General features: G+C 45.8%; 1 protein-coding gene across 6 annotated transcripts in view; it reads left to right on the forward strand.

Annotated features, from left to right (window-relative positions):
• Positions 1 to 12,296, forward strand: part of fam13b (family with sequence similarity 13 member B) — a 56,943-nt gene extending 44,647 nt beyond the window's left edge. For 3 of the 6 annotated variants that reach the window (XM_081611926.1, XM_081611928.1, XM_081611927.1), the window contains 14 exons: positions 34 to 187; positions 3,564 to 3,658; positions 4,506 to 4,557; positions 5,875 to 6,007; positions 6,474 to 6,545; positions 6,884 to 7,368; positions 7,668 to 7,749; positions 8,861 to 9,016; positions 9,851 to 10,065; positions 10,334 to 10,417; positions 10,502 to 10,597; positions 10,667 to 11,001; positions 11,271 to 11,372; positions 11,456 to 12,296. In XM_081611926.1, the coding sequence (XP_081468052.1) occupies positions 34 to 187; positions 3,564 to 3,658; positions 4,506 to 4,557; positions 5,875 to 6,007; positions 6,474 to 6,545; positions 6,884 to 7,368; positions 7,668 to 7,749; positions 8,861 to 9,016; positions 9,851 to 10,065; positions 10,334 to 10,417; positions 10,502 to 10,597; positions 10,667 to 11,001; positions 11,271 to 11,372; positions 11,456 to 11,579 (2,185 nt within the window). In that variant the 3' untranslated portion in view covers positions 11,580 to 12,296. The remainder of the gene's footprint in view (positions 1 to 33; positions 188 to 3,563; positions 3,659 to 4,505; positions 4,558 to 5,874; positions 6,008 to 6,473; positions 6,546 to 6,883; positions 7,369 to 7,667; positions 7,750 to 8,860; positions 9,017 to 9,850; positions 10,066 to 10,333; positions 10,418 to 10,501; positions 10,598 to 10,666; positions 11,002 to 11,270; positions 11,373 to 11,455) is intronic. The other 3 variants (XM_008421013.3, XM_008421016.3, XM_008421017.3) reach the window with 3 other exon arrangements.
• The last annotated feature ends 553 nt before the right edge of the window (positions 12,297 to 12,849 follow it).

Genomic DNA, 12,849 nt, shown 5'->3' on the forward strand with positions numbered 1-12,849 from the left:
ATAACTAGCTATTTATTTATTTGTTATTCCCAGGATGAGTCCCTCCGAGCCTGAAGAGCAGGGTTGCCATGACGACGAGGAGGAAGAGGAAGAGCAGCAAACTGACCCCGAGGACAGTCCCTGCGACGCAGGGAGGGAGACCCCGCTCGAACAGACGGAGCAGCAGCCGAGCGAGAGCGACGCAGAGGTCAGCATCGTTTTCAGTTTGACACCAAAAACAGAAAATCTCCCCTGGACTCAAACTGAAATTACAGGAAAACACACACACGCACACACACACACACACACACACACACACACACACACACACACACACACACACACACACACACACACACACACACACACACACACACACACACACACACGCGCGCAGCGTTATTCCAGCCAAACATCCAGACTGCGCCGGTTCATCCTTGACTCCACAGTTCAGATAGTTTGTAGATAAATTTAGAGAGAGGACAAAGTGTCTCCGCTGCCTGGACGTCCCGTCCTCCCGCACATTTCAAGCTCAGCGTTTCTCTGACCGGCTTTTCTGCGCTGCCGGCCCTTTAAATCCCCATCTACCCATTTTTATTTCTTACTGATGCTACAAGGTTACAGTTGCAACTTCAGGAGAAGAAAGTAGTTATTTTACGAGAAGTCCAACATGAAAACTAGCAAAAAATGAAAGTGAGGAATGTTGAGCATCTCGTGAAGTTACACTTTATCTTCCAGAGATAAGAAAATATTTCATCTTTTAACACGTCAGCAACAAATTATTACCACATGAAGCTTTTATTTAGAAGAAAGAATCTCAGGCTGAGCTGCTCACATCAGTTTTAATGACTGTTTATAGTTTTCAGCAGGATGAATTGTGAAGAGACAGCAGATGGAAAACAGCCGCATGGTTAATTCTGCCACATTTACAGCATTTCTACCAAAAACAAAGAGATCTTGACAGCATTTCTTATTAAAACGACTGTTTTCATTTAATTTGAAGACATTTTCCTGGTAAAATTGCGTATTAATTCTGCTAATGTTGCTACTTTATACTCAGAATTAAACACTTTAAACATTTTGTCATCTTGCAGCTCAAAGAGGGGATTATTGAAATAAAAGCCACTTTTGAAAATATTAGTAATTTCTTGGTTTGGGGTTAGGGTTGGCGCCTCGCGACCCACCGATGACCTTCGACCCCCACTTTTTCTTTGCCGGCGCCAGCAGAACAGATGATTACTGGCTTACAGGTTTTAAAAAGCAGCTGAAGTTTAAATCATAACTGACATCTTTGTGTTTTTCTAGAAAATGTTTCTAGATGATCAGGGTTTCGGTTTGTTTCTAGAGGATCAGTGTTTCGGTTTGTTTCTAGAGGATCAGTGTTTCGGTTTGTTTCTAGAGGATCAGTGTTTCGGTTTGTTTCTAGATGATCAGTGTTTCGGTTTGTTTCTAGATGATCAGTGTTTCGGTTTGTTTCTAGAGGATCAGTGTTTCGGTTTGTTTCTAGAGGATCAGGGTTTCGGTTTATTTCGGTTTGTTTCTAGACGATCAGTGTTTCGGTTTATTTCGGTTTGTTTCTAGATGATCAGTGTTTCGGTTTATTTCGGTTTGTTTCTAGATGATCAGTGTTTCGGTTTGTTTCTAGAGGATCAGAGTTTCGGTTTGTTTCTAGAGGATCAGTGTTTCGGTTTGTTTCTAGAGGATCAGTGTTTCGGTTTGTTTCTAGAGGATCAGTGTTTCGGTTTGTTTCTAGAGGATCAGTGTTTCTGTTTGTTTCTAGATGATCAGTGTTTCTGTTTGTTTCGGTTTGTTTCTAGAGGATCAGTGTTTCGGTTTGTTTCTAGAGGATCAGTGTTTCGGTTTGTTTCTAGATGATCAGTGTTTCGGTTTGTTTCTAGAGGATCAGTGTTTCGGTTTATTTCTAGAGGATCAGTGTTTCGGTTTGTTTCTAGAGGATCAGTGTTTCTGTTTGTTTCTAGATGATCAGTGTTTCTGTTTGTTTCGGTTTGTTTCTAGAGGATCAGTGTTTCGGTTTATTTCTAGATGATCAGTGTTTCGGTTTGTTTCTAGATGATCAGTGTTTCGGTTTGTTTCGGTTTGTTTCTAGAGGATCAGGGTTTCGGTTTATTTCGGTTTGTTTCTAGATGATCAGTGTTTCGGTTTATTTCGGTTTGTTTCTAGAGGATCAGTGTTTCGGTTTGTTTCTAGATGATCAGTGTTTCGGTTTGTTTCTAGATGATCAGTGTTTCGGTTTGTTTCGGTTTGTTTCTAGAGGATCAGTGTTTCGGTTTATTTCGGTTTGTTTCTAGAGGATCAGTGTTTCGGTTTGTTTCTAGAGGATCAGGGTTTCGGTTTGTTTCTAGAGGATCAGGGTTTCGGTTTATTTCGGTTTGTTTCTAGATGATCAGTGTTTCGGTTTATTTCGGTTTGTTTCTAGATGATCAGTGTTTCGGTTTGTTTCTAGAGGATCAGTGTTTCGGTTTGTTTCTAGAGGATCAGTGTTTCGGTTTGTTTCTAGATGATCAGTGTTTCGGTTTGTTTCTAGAGGATCAGTGTTTCGGTTTGTTTCTAGAGGATCAGTGTTTCGGTTTGTTTCTAGATGATCAGTGTTTCGGTTTGTTTCTAGAGGATCAGTGTTTCGGTTTGTTTCTAGATGATCAGTGTTTCGGTTTGTTTCTAGATGATCAGTGTTTCGGTTTGTTTCTAGAGGATCAGTGTTCGTTTGTTTCTAGATGATCAGTGTTTCGGTTTGTTTCTAGATGATCAGTGTTTCGGTTTGTTTCTAGAGGATCAGTGTTTCGGTTTGTTTCTAGAGGATCAGTGTTTCGGTTTGTTTCTAGATGATCAGTGTTTCGGTTTGTTTCTAGAGGATCAGGGTTTCGGTTTATTTCGGTTTGTTTCTAGAGGATCAGTGTTTCGGTTTGTTTCTAGAGGATCAGGGTTTCGGTTTATTTCGGTTTGTTTCTAGAGGATCAGGGTTTCGGTTTGTTTCTAGAGGATCAGGGTTTCGGTTTGTTTCGGTTTGTTTCTAGAGGATCAGGTTTCGGTTTGTTTCGGTTTGTTTCTAGATGATCAGTGTTTCGGTTTATTTCGGTTTGTTTCTAGAGGATCAGGGTTTCGGTTTGTTTCTAGAGGATCAGGGTTTCGGTTTATTTCGGTTTGTTTCTAGATGATCAGTGTTTCGGTTTGTTTCGGTTTGTTTCTAGATGATCAGTGTTTCGGTTTGTTTCGGTTTGTTTCTAGATGATCAGTGTTTCGGTTTGTTTCGGTTTGTTTCTAGATGATCAGTGTTTCGGTTTATTTCGGTTTGTTTCTAGATGATCAGTGTTTCGGTTTGTTTCGGTTCGTTTCTAGATGATCAGGGTTTCGGTTTGTTTCGGTTTGTTTCTAGATGATCAGTGTTTCGGTTTGTTTCGGTTCGTCCTGCTCCGGTTGGGAGGAAGTGAAACGTCTGAATTGGGATTCACCCAGCGATGGTGGACTCCCAGCAGAGTTTGCTTTCTGTTCTTCACTTCTCGTCTCCTCTGCTTCTGGAAAGCTTCGTGATTAAACCGTCGCTGTTTGTCGGGGTTTTTTTCTCCCAGAATTCAGTGGGAGCCGGCGGCGTGGAGGAGAGCTCAGGAATGGATCTGGATCCAGAAGCTGCCATAGACGCTGGGAAGAACTTCAACACTGCCAGGTGACCAGATCGTGGTTCTCCTTCCTGCTGCTGCTGTTAAAGCACCGAACGCCTCAGCATTTCTGTTTTTAATTATATTTAACAAACTGCTTTACCTGATCAGGAGTCACGTTTCTGCTGATCTGTAAGTTATTGCAATAAACAGTATTGTTGTTTTGACACTATTATATATTATAAGAAGGGCATAGCGGTAATTATTACCGCTATAATTAACACATTCTCAAAGATCAACAGACTTTAAATCCATAGGAGGAACTGAAATTGGAAAACATTTAAATTTCCAAAATAAACAAACAAAACAACAGAAGCAACAAATAAAATGAATTATGAAGAATCTGTAAACAAAGTTGTCCTTCAACAAAAGGTTTAGTTGAGACCAAAGAGCCAGACTGATGAGAGAAAAACAATTAACCACAAAAATATAAGTTGTTATGCTTTAATTCATCATGTGATTAATTGATTTATTGATTATTCTGAGAGGACTAATTGGAACAGAATATGGCTCTTTCTTTCTGAAAAGTTTATTAAACATCTGCATTTTAGTCAAACTCACCAGATGTTTATGATCAATTTTACTAATAAATTAAAATAAAAGTAAAATACGTAAAGATGTATTTTTAAATATTTGTTTATTCCTGAATTAATTTCTCTCTGAACTACATTTCTGGAGCATTTTCCACCTGTTTGTGTTTAATCTGCGTCGTCTCAGTGCAGTGACTCTTCCTCAGCTGGTCCAGTCCGTCTGTAAGCCAGCATGTGACCCGTCGTCACATGGAGGAACAGAAATCACAGCTGGAGTCGTCATTTTGAGTTTTGTTTTGAATATTTGTTGGTGTCGCCCCGCCAGGCAGGACAACCAGCCGCTGGACGCCATGGAGCAGACGGTCACCATCAGCTGCGTGAGTAGCAGGAAGATGTTCACCTTTCTGGGAACGTTTCACTTCCACGGCTGGGAGATAACGAACTTCATCATTTTAGTCAGACAGACGTTGAAACTGCATAAAACCAAAGGAATCATAAAAACAGCAACGCCTCTGCTGTCGTTTAGGACAGGCGTCTCCAGCAGATTCTACCAAGTAATTTCCTCAGTGCGAATGTTTAGTAGGCAGAACTACGAGTGCATGCAGTTCCTTAAGTAGTTTTTATTTCAAGTCTTAGTTCCAGTGGCAGATTTTTTCTTGTGATGTGGTTTAATTTCTATTTGGGATAAATAAAGTATTTTTAAATCTCAATTTGTTAGAAGTGGAAAAAATCTTCCAATGGAACGAGAACTAGGGCTTTGCTGGGGTTGCTAGGTAACGTTGGGGTTTTCCTGGGGTTGCTAGGTAACGGTCAGGGTTTTCCTGGGGTTGCTAGGTAACGGTCAGGGTTTTCCTGGGGTTGCTAGGTAACGTCGGGGCTTTGCTGGGATTGCTAGGTAAGGGTCGGTGCTTTGCTGGGGTTGCTAGGTAACGGTCGGGGTTTTGCTTGGCTTGCTAGGTAACGTCGGGACTTTGCCGGGGTTGCTAGGTAACGGTCGGGGTTTTGCTTGGCTTGCTAGGTAACGTCGGGACTTTGCCGGGGTTGCTAGGTAACGGTCGGGGTTTTGCTTGGCTTGCTAGGTAACGTCGGGACTTTGCTGGGGTTGCTAGGTAACGTCGGGGCTTTGCTGGGGTTGCTAGGTAACGTCGGGGCTTTGCCGGGGTTGCTAGGTAACGGTCGGGGTTTTGCTTGGCTTGCTAGGTAACGTCGGGGCTTTGCCGGGGTTGCTAGGTAACGGTCGGGGTTTTGCTTGGCTTGCTAGGTAACGTCGGGGCTTTGCTGGGGTTGCTAGGTAACGTCGGGGCTTTGCCGGGGTTGCTAGGTAACGTCGGGGCTTTGCTGGGGTTGCTAGGTAACGTCGGGGCTTTGCCGGGGTTGTAACATATAACATTTTTTTTACTGTGTGTTGAGGCAGCTTCTTTATTTCAGTTACATTTTTATCATGTTTGAATAAAAAGTTATGCCACTAAAAAGTGATAATTTTCATAAAATACAGAAATTGTAACATAATTTAAGGTTTTGTTCATTTCTGACTAAAATCCATTATTTTCAGCCTCATTTTTACAATGTATTACATATTACATCCATGTTAATTTACAAGCTTCGGCAGTTAAATGTTTCCGTATGTTTATTGATTTATTCCGTTCGGTTCGCCTGTGTCCTCGGTTCTGATTGGTCCGTCTCTCCTCTCCCAGGACTCTGATTCGTTTGGCTGCGATCAGAACGCCAACACCAGCGAGGCCAACAGGAACCGCCTGTCGCCGTGCCAACCAAGCTCCGCCCCCCACAGCCCCCACCTCCAGCTGTTCCCAGATAACCAGTGGGAGGGTAGGTTCCCAGAAACGTCCCAGATTATTATGCTAAGACAGATTTTAATCCAGTTTGATTGTTCAGAAACTCCTGACATCGTAGTTTTAAAATGAATGGAGCATCAGTTCTGTTGCTCTGTGGCCACTTTGTTCATGAAAGTCCAGATAAAATGAGTGCAGAGCCCTGAGGGACGCCTCCTTCTGTAACTCTGAATGACTAGGTCTGAGCTCTGGGAGCCTCGTTTGGTAGAAAACAGCTGATTTCTGCTGCTTTGCTTCGTCTTCAAGGAACAAAAGTTATTTTCAATAATTCATTTCTACGTTGAGCTTTTGGACCATTTTCTCGTTAGAAAGGTGAACCCGACATTTTGAACCTGACAAAAGTTTTCCTTCAGTTTGTTGAATGAATGTCGCTGTGTGATGATCTCACGGCTCCATCTCTCTTCCTCCTCCTCCTCTTCTTCTTCTTCTGCCCATCCGAACAGCGTCACCCCTTTCCCATCTCCACCTCCCTCCCATCGACTTCACATGTATGCACCTGCAGAAAGAAGGCCAAGGTAAGTTAGCTGCTTCATGTCCACCGGTTCACCCACCTCCTCCCCCCGTCACCGCCTCTCACCGGTTGCCATGGCGACCGCGCAGGAAGCATGTTCAGAGCCTTTCTGACGGTTGAGATAACCCCGGGCTCCCGCTCTGCCTGCAGCTGACGCTTTAACGGCCTCCTCTTCCTCGTTAGCTTGGCGCTAACCGCTAGGTGGGCTTAGCGTCAACCTGCACGTCTCTGAGGAGGAGCTGCTCCCGGTTTTCAGATGTAGCTCGCCACGCTGGTTGCTGTAGGAGTGAGTTAGAGGTTTTATGTTAAATGTTTCTGATGTCGACCCGGATTCTCTTCCAGACCCGGTTCCGGCCTTCAAATCCTGGCAGGACGACACGGACAGCGGCGAGGCGCAGCTGTCGCCGCTCGCCGGGCGCTTGGTTCCGCTGCCGCCGCTGCCGCTGGAGGACGACGGCGAGGAGGACGACGGCGACGGACTCCAGGACGACTCGCCGTCCTCTTCGCGCTCGCACCCGCACATCCTGGCCCGCCGCTTCCTGGACTTCGGAGCGCACAGCACCCAGCGCTTCCTGCAGCAGGACGCGGACGCCGCCTCGCCCTGCAAGGCGCAGCGGTACGACCGGAACCGGCGCCCCTGGTTGGACCTGCCAAACATGGCGGCTCTGACTCCAACTTGTCTCTTCAGGCCGCGGCGCGCGTCGTTCGGCTCCAGGGAGGCCATGAGGGGAGATTCGGTGACCCATCAGCTCACCAAGAAGCTGCAGCATCTGAAGAAGAAGATCAAACAGTTTGAGGAGCAATTCGAGAAGGAGAGGAACTACAAGGTAGCGTTAGCATCTCCTCTGCTTGGGCTGCGCTCACAACCACGGGTCAGGCTTAATCCGCTCGGATCTCAGCCGATCTGGAGTCAGTAGAATGTTTCCAGAACCTGGACCCTCTACAGACGGTTTGGTTCTGGTGGAGGCTTTCTGCCTGATTCCAGTTTGTTCCTGTTTGACATTTGAAGTCTCTGTAAATCCCCAGAGTGACCTTTCCTCTGCGCTGACCGGGCCCGGTCCAGAAACACGAACAGAACCGCCGTACTGTAGCTCCTCTGACGTGACCTCTTGACCTTTCTCTGCAGCCGTCTCACGCAGACAAGGCAGCTAACCCCAAAGTCCTCAAGTGGATGACCGACCTGACGAAGATCCGTCGGCAGATTAAAGGTAGAACGGCCGTGTGTGTGTGTGTGTGTGTGTGTGTGTGTGTGTGTGTGTGTGTGTGTGTGTGTGTGTGTGTGTTCGTCCCCTCTAACAGCAGCATGTTGCCGTGGCTCCCACCCTTCAGTGTGCCGGTGCGTCCTTGTGAACCCGTGACCTCTGGGATGACCTCAGCGCGGCGAAGCAACGACCTCCGACTCCCAGGCAGTCTGGACCCGGGGTGTACAAACTTTCTGTCGCAGGGACCAAAATCATCAGCTCAAAATGACCCAACAGGCCAAGAGACTAAAAACATTTTTTTAAAAAAAATCACCAAAAATGATTTATTTTTCTGGCCACTCGGCAACAAAAGTTTTTATTTAATCTGTAGAAACGGATCAAACCCAGAAATAATGTTTTCACGTTTTCCTTCCTCCATGTGTGGATTGGAGTTAAAGTCACTGAAAAGGAAGAACTTTAATCTGGAATGACCAAAATCATTATAAATTATTTATTTTGTAACTTTCAGGCTGAGACTGAGAAACATTTCAAAACAAATTAAATTTATTGTAGAATAATATCACAGTATGTTATCAATAACGGTAATAAATGTTGTGTTTAGTTAATTTGCATTGTTTTCATCCAAAGTTTGAAAACTTGCATTGAAAAGTGATTAAATCCTGTTGTTGTTTTGGGTTCGGTTGAAGACGATATTTAATCTTTTCCTGGCCATGAAACCAGATCCAGGTCGGTGAAAACACTTCCTGCTTTCACCCGGGTGGACTGTTGCCACGACAACGCTTTTAACATCTTTCTAAGCAGATTAAACTGCGGTCGGGAGGGGACCGAAAAAAACGCAGTCCAGGGTCCAGAAAAGTCCCCGGCGCCCCCGGTTTGAGCACCCCCGGTCTCGCTGATTGGATATTGATCGTTTTGTTGCTTTCGCCGGGCTGATCTGATCCCAGGACCCTCGCACGCCGCTCCTCCGTTCACGGAGGGCGCAGAGGCTAAAAGCGTTTCTCTGTTTCAAACCAATAAACCGATGAATCGATCAATAACTCGAGCACCCGCTCTCCACTTTCCTCCTTCCATTGCCCAACGACCGATCGATTGATTGATTGATTGATTGGGCCACCAGGACGCCAGCAGCACCTCCTTTCCCCCAGAAGCTCGCTGAGGCACCAGGCTTTGCTCCATTCACACAGACGCCACGCTGCCCCCCCCTCCTCACCCCCTCACCTCGCCCCCCCCCTCCCACTCCGCCCCGCCTCAGCCTCTAGACCGTGTCACCTCAGTAAGTACAACCCCCCCAGTAAGTAGACGTTCTGAATACTTCCCACAGTCACGGCCTGGTGTTACTGGTGTTACTGGTGTTACTGGTGTGTTTGCTGCCCAACCAGCATGTCGGCTTCAGAGACGAATGGAGGGATGAACATTTAGTAAAACCTTAAATGAAACCGTCTCTGTGACCGAGGAGAGGGGAAAACAACATTGTTTTAATCTGAAAAGTGTGGCATGCTTTTTATTTCAACCCCACTGTGAGTCAGAACCGTCTATGGATGGTTTTTCAACAGCTGGACTTTAACTAGGCCATCCTAACACATGATCTGCTTTGATCTGAAGCGTCAAAAACAACTTTCAGCTGATTTAGTTAATCCGTTAATCGTTGGCTGATGCTGAGAGAACATACTCAGATTAGTAATTTAGCCAAAACTACAAAACATTTAAACGTTTTGCATTTGAGATGAAAAAACTTTGTAAATCTGGTTTAACATAAACTCATTCAGCTTCATTAAAGAGTCTGTTAATCACCTTTTACTCCAATTAGCAATAAAAATAATCTGATCAAACATCCGCTGAAGGATTTCTGTTTTATTCAGAATTAAAAAGTGATTAACTTCTAATAAAATGAACTTAAGTGGTTAAATAAAATAAATCTGCATAATTTTATCCACTTAGTCGTAACCAAATAACCGTTAGCTGCAGCGCTGATCTCTCCACACTTTTCAGATTGTTTTATAGAAGAAAAAAGTAAACAATTTTTCTGATTCCGGTCCAGAAAACAGTTCCAAGGTTCCGATGTGGATCCAACTCCTCTTCTTCTTCTTCATGTGTTCTCGTCCTGCAGATGCCAAACACTGTGCAGAGAGCGAGTTCGGCCCACAGACCCGTCCCCGTAGCAACACCCTCCCCAAGAGCTTCGGCTCCACGCTGGAGCAGGGCGGCCATGACGCGGCGGGGGAGGTCCGGGGCCCGCGCCCCACCAAAGAAGAAACACTGGAGCTGATCCAGCGCCGCGTCAAAGGGAAGCGGCAGGAGGACGGCTGGCCGGACGACATCAAGGTGACCACTGTGTTTTATACATGTTGGTGAAACGAGGGGGTCAACAGGCTGGTTAATTTAACAGGCTGGTTAATTTAACTGGCTGGTTAATTTAACTGGTTAAGAGGCTGAAAGTATATTACGTTGTAGTACCACGTCACACCACAGGGTGGCGGTGTTTCAAAGAAATGATGCAGAAATGATCAAATTCAGTGAGGAAAAATAAGAGTTTGAGGCCGAATTGGACCATAATAATGGAAAAGCCCTGATTTAACTCGTGTTTCTGCAGAAGATGACCAAAGAGCAGCTGTCCTGTGAGAAGATGGTCCTTCAGAAGAACCTGCTGCACTACGAAGGCCTCCATGGGCGACCAGTAAGTCCGTCCTGCTGCGGCGCCGCCCCGCCCCGCGCCGCCGCCGCCGGCTGCTGCTGCATGACGCCATGTTTCTGTGATCAGGTGACCAGAGAGGAGCGGCTGGTGGTGAAGCCTCTCTACGACCGCTACAGGCTGGTCAAGCAGATGCTGGCGAGGGTCAGCATCACGCCGGTAACGGTAAGGCCGCCTCCGCCCGCCGCCGCCGCCCGTCTGCGCTCCGCCGCTAACGCCCGTCCTCCGCTGCAGGTGTCGCCCTCCAGCAAGAGGCGCAGCCAGACCCTCCAGCCGATCATCGAGGGAGAAACCGCTCACTTCTGGGAAATCAAAGAGGAGGAAGAGGAGGAGCAGAAAGGCAGCGAGGAAGAGAAGGAGGAGAGGGAGGAAGAGGAAGACGAGGAGGAGGAGGGCGAGAGCAGCGGCGGAGAGATGCAGAGCTCTGAGGTCATCATGGCCTTGGAGGCCGTGACCCCGAGCGGCGGGTCGGTGAGGAGCCAACCGGACGGGCTGAGCAACAAGATGGAGGAAGGGTCCGGGAGGCTGGCGCTGGACCTGCGCCTGTCCAGCTCCAACGCCTCGTCCATGTAAGGACCGCAAACCTGATGTAAAATGGTTTCCACCATTACTATGAGATCGATCTGCTCCACCCAATCAGAGCCAGGGGGCGGGGCTTAGCGCTGTCTGTTAACCACATGCTAAGCTAGCTGCTGTGTAGCAAGGAGCTAAGATTTTTCAACAAATATGTAAAAAATTATTTATGAAAGTTACAATGAGAAATTTTTCAAATGCTAAAACAGTCGATTAGAAACTGTTGGCCTCTGACCTGTTGACTCCATTTCCCATGATCCTCCAGGCCAGAGCTGCTGGAACAGCTGTGGAAGGCCAGATCAGAGAAGAAGAAACTGAGAAAGACGATCCGAGAGTTCGAGGAAGATTTCTATCAGCATAACGGGAGGTAAGTGAAGCGACGCGTCCGTTTGTCGCCCGCCGCCGGAGGAAGAGCTGAGCGCCGCCATCTTGTTTTCCTCCGTCCTGCAGGAACGTTCAGAAGGAGGACCGGGTGCCGATGCTGGAGACGTACCGCGAGTACAAGCGGGTCAAGGCCAAGCTCCGCCTCCTGGAGGTCCTCATCAGCAAACAGGATTCCTCCAAGTCCATCTAGGTTTCTGTCGGACAACCGCTGTCATCGCACACGGCGCCACCTGCAGGACGCCGCCATGAACCCTTCATCACCAACACTTCACATGTTGAGGGGAAAAAAAAAACATTTTCAGACGTTATTTTATGGTTTGCAGAGAAACTTTGGGAAATCTTCCTGTTTGTTTGTGTTCTGTTGGGTTTGCTTCATCACACTGCCGGCGTGGCGGCGAGGGGAGGGGAGGGGAGCGACTTCCTGCTGGCAGGGCGAACGAGACGCAGGGGGCTGGAGGAACTTCTCCGAGTTTCAGTTTGTTTGTGGCGCAGAGTGCTGGGAGGGGCAGGAAGGGTCAGATGTAAAAAATGTTATTTGCACAGCATTCGCAGAATGCAGCCCCTCTGTTGTTTCCATTTGTATTTCTAGAAATTAAGCACTACTTCTATACAAATATCAATATACTGTACATAAAACCAGAAAAAATGAATGTCAGACATGTTTAAATTATTTCACAGTTGGCCCCTTTTAGGTTTATATACGTGTGATGTTTTTTATTATCCATCCTGCTACATTAACCTTTTGTACGTAACCCCAACATGTCGTCGCTCTGTGTAATATAAGCTAATATAGCAGTACTGTAGTCGGCTTGCATGGCAGCACAGATCTTATCCAACACCAACTGTTCTCATTATTTGTGCCATGAAGAAGCAGCAATAATAAAAGTTTGCATCAGACATATTTTAACACGTTTCAGCTCCGTGTGTCAATATTTTCCAACATTAAAAAGTGTTTTTGACTCGTCAGAAAACATTCTGGTCTCTTGAATGTTTTTCTCACCGCAGCAGAGTGGAGAAACTCCCACGCCGTTTCACACTCGCTAGTTTCTCCAGGAATCCACTGCAAATATTTCTCTGCACAGGTTACACATTTAGTCAGCTGTTAATATTCGATACTTTGATTTTATATCAATAAAGGTTTAATTTGTGGAAATGCTACACAAGTTCTGCCGCTTTCTTATTTACCTCAGAACTGAAACATTTTATAGTGTTATTGCCCTCTGGTGGAGAAACAAAGTACTGCATATGGAAAGTATTTATGAAATGCGTATCTTTCAAATTTTCCTTTGAGTCATGCAACAAAATTTACTATTTTATTGAACATGTCGTTGAAAAGTTCTGCAAATGTGGATCAGTTATATTTTTAATTTCATGATTCAGTCATTTTACTTTTTTTTTTTTTTTTTTAGAGGATTTCTTAATTTTTCTGACCAAGATGGAGCACAAAAAATGTGATACAA

Source organism: Poecilia reticulata, chromosome 10 (assembly GCF_904066995.2).
Source record: "Poecilia reticulata chromosome 10, P_reticulata-male-v2, whole genome shotgun sequence".
Taxonomy (NCBI): domain Eukaryota; kingdom Metazoa; phylum Chordata; class Actinopteri; order Cyprinodontiformes; family Poeciliidae; genus Poecilia; species Poecilia reticulata.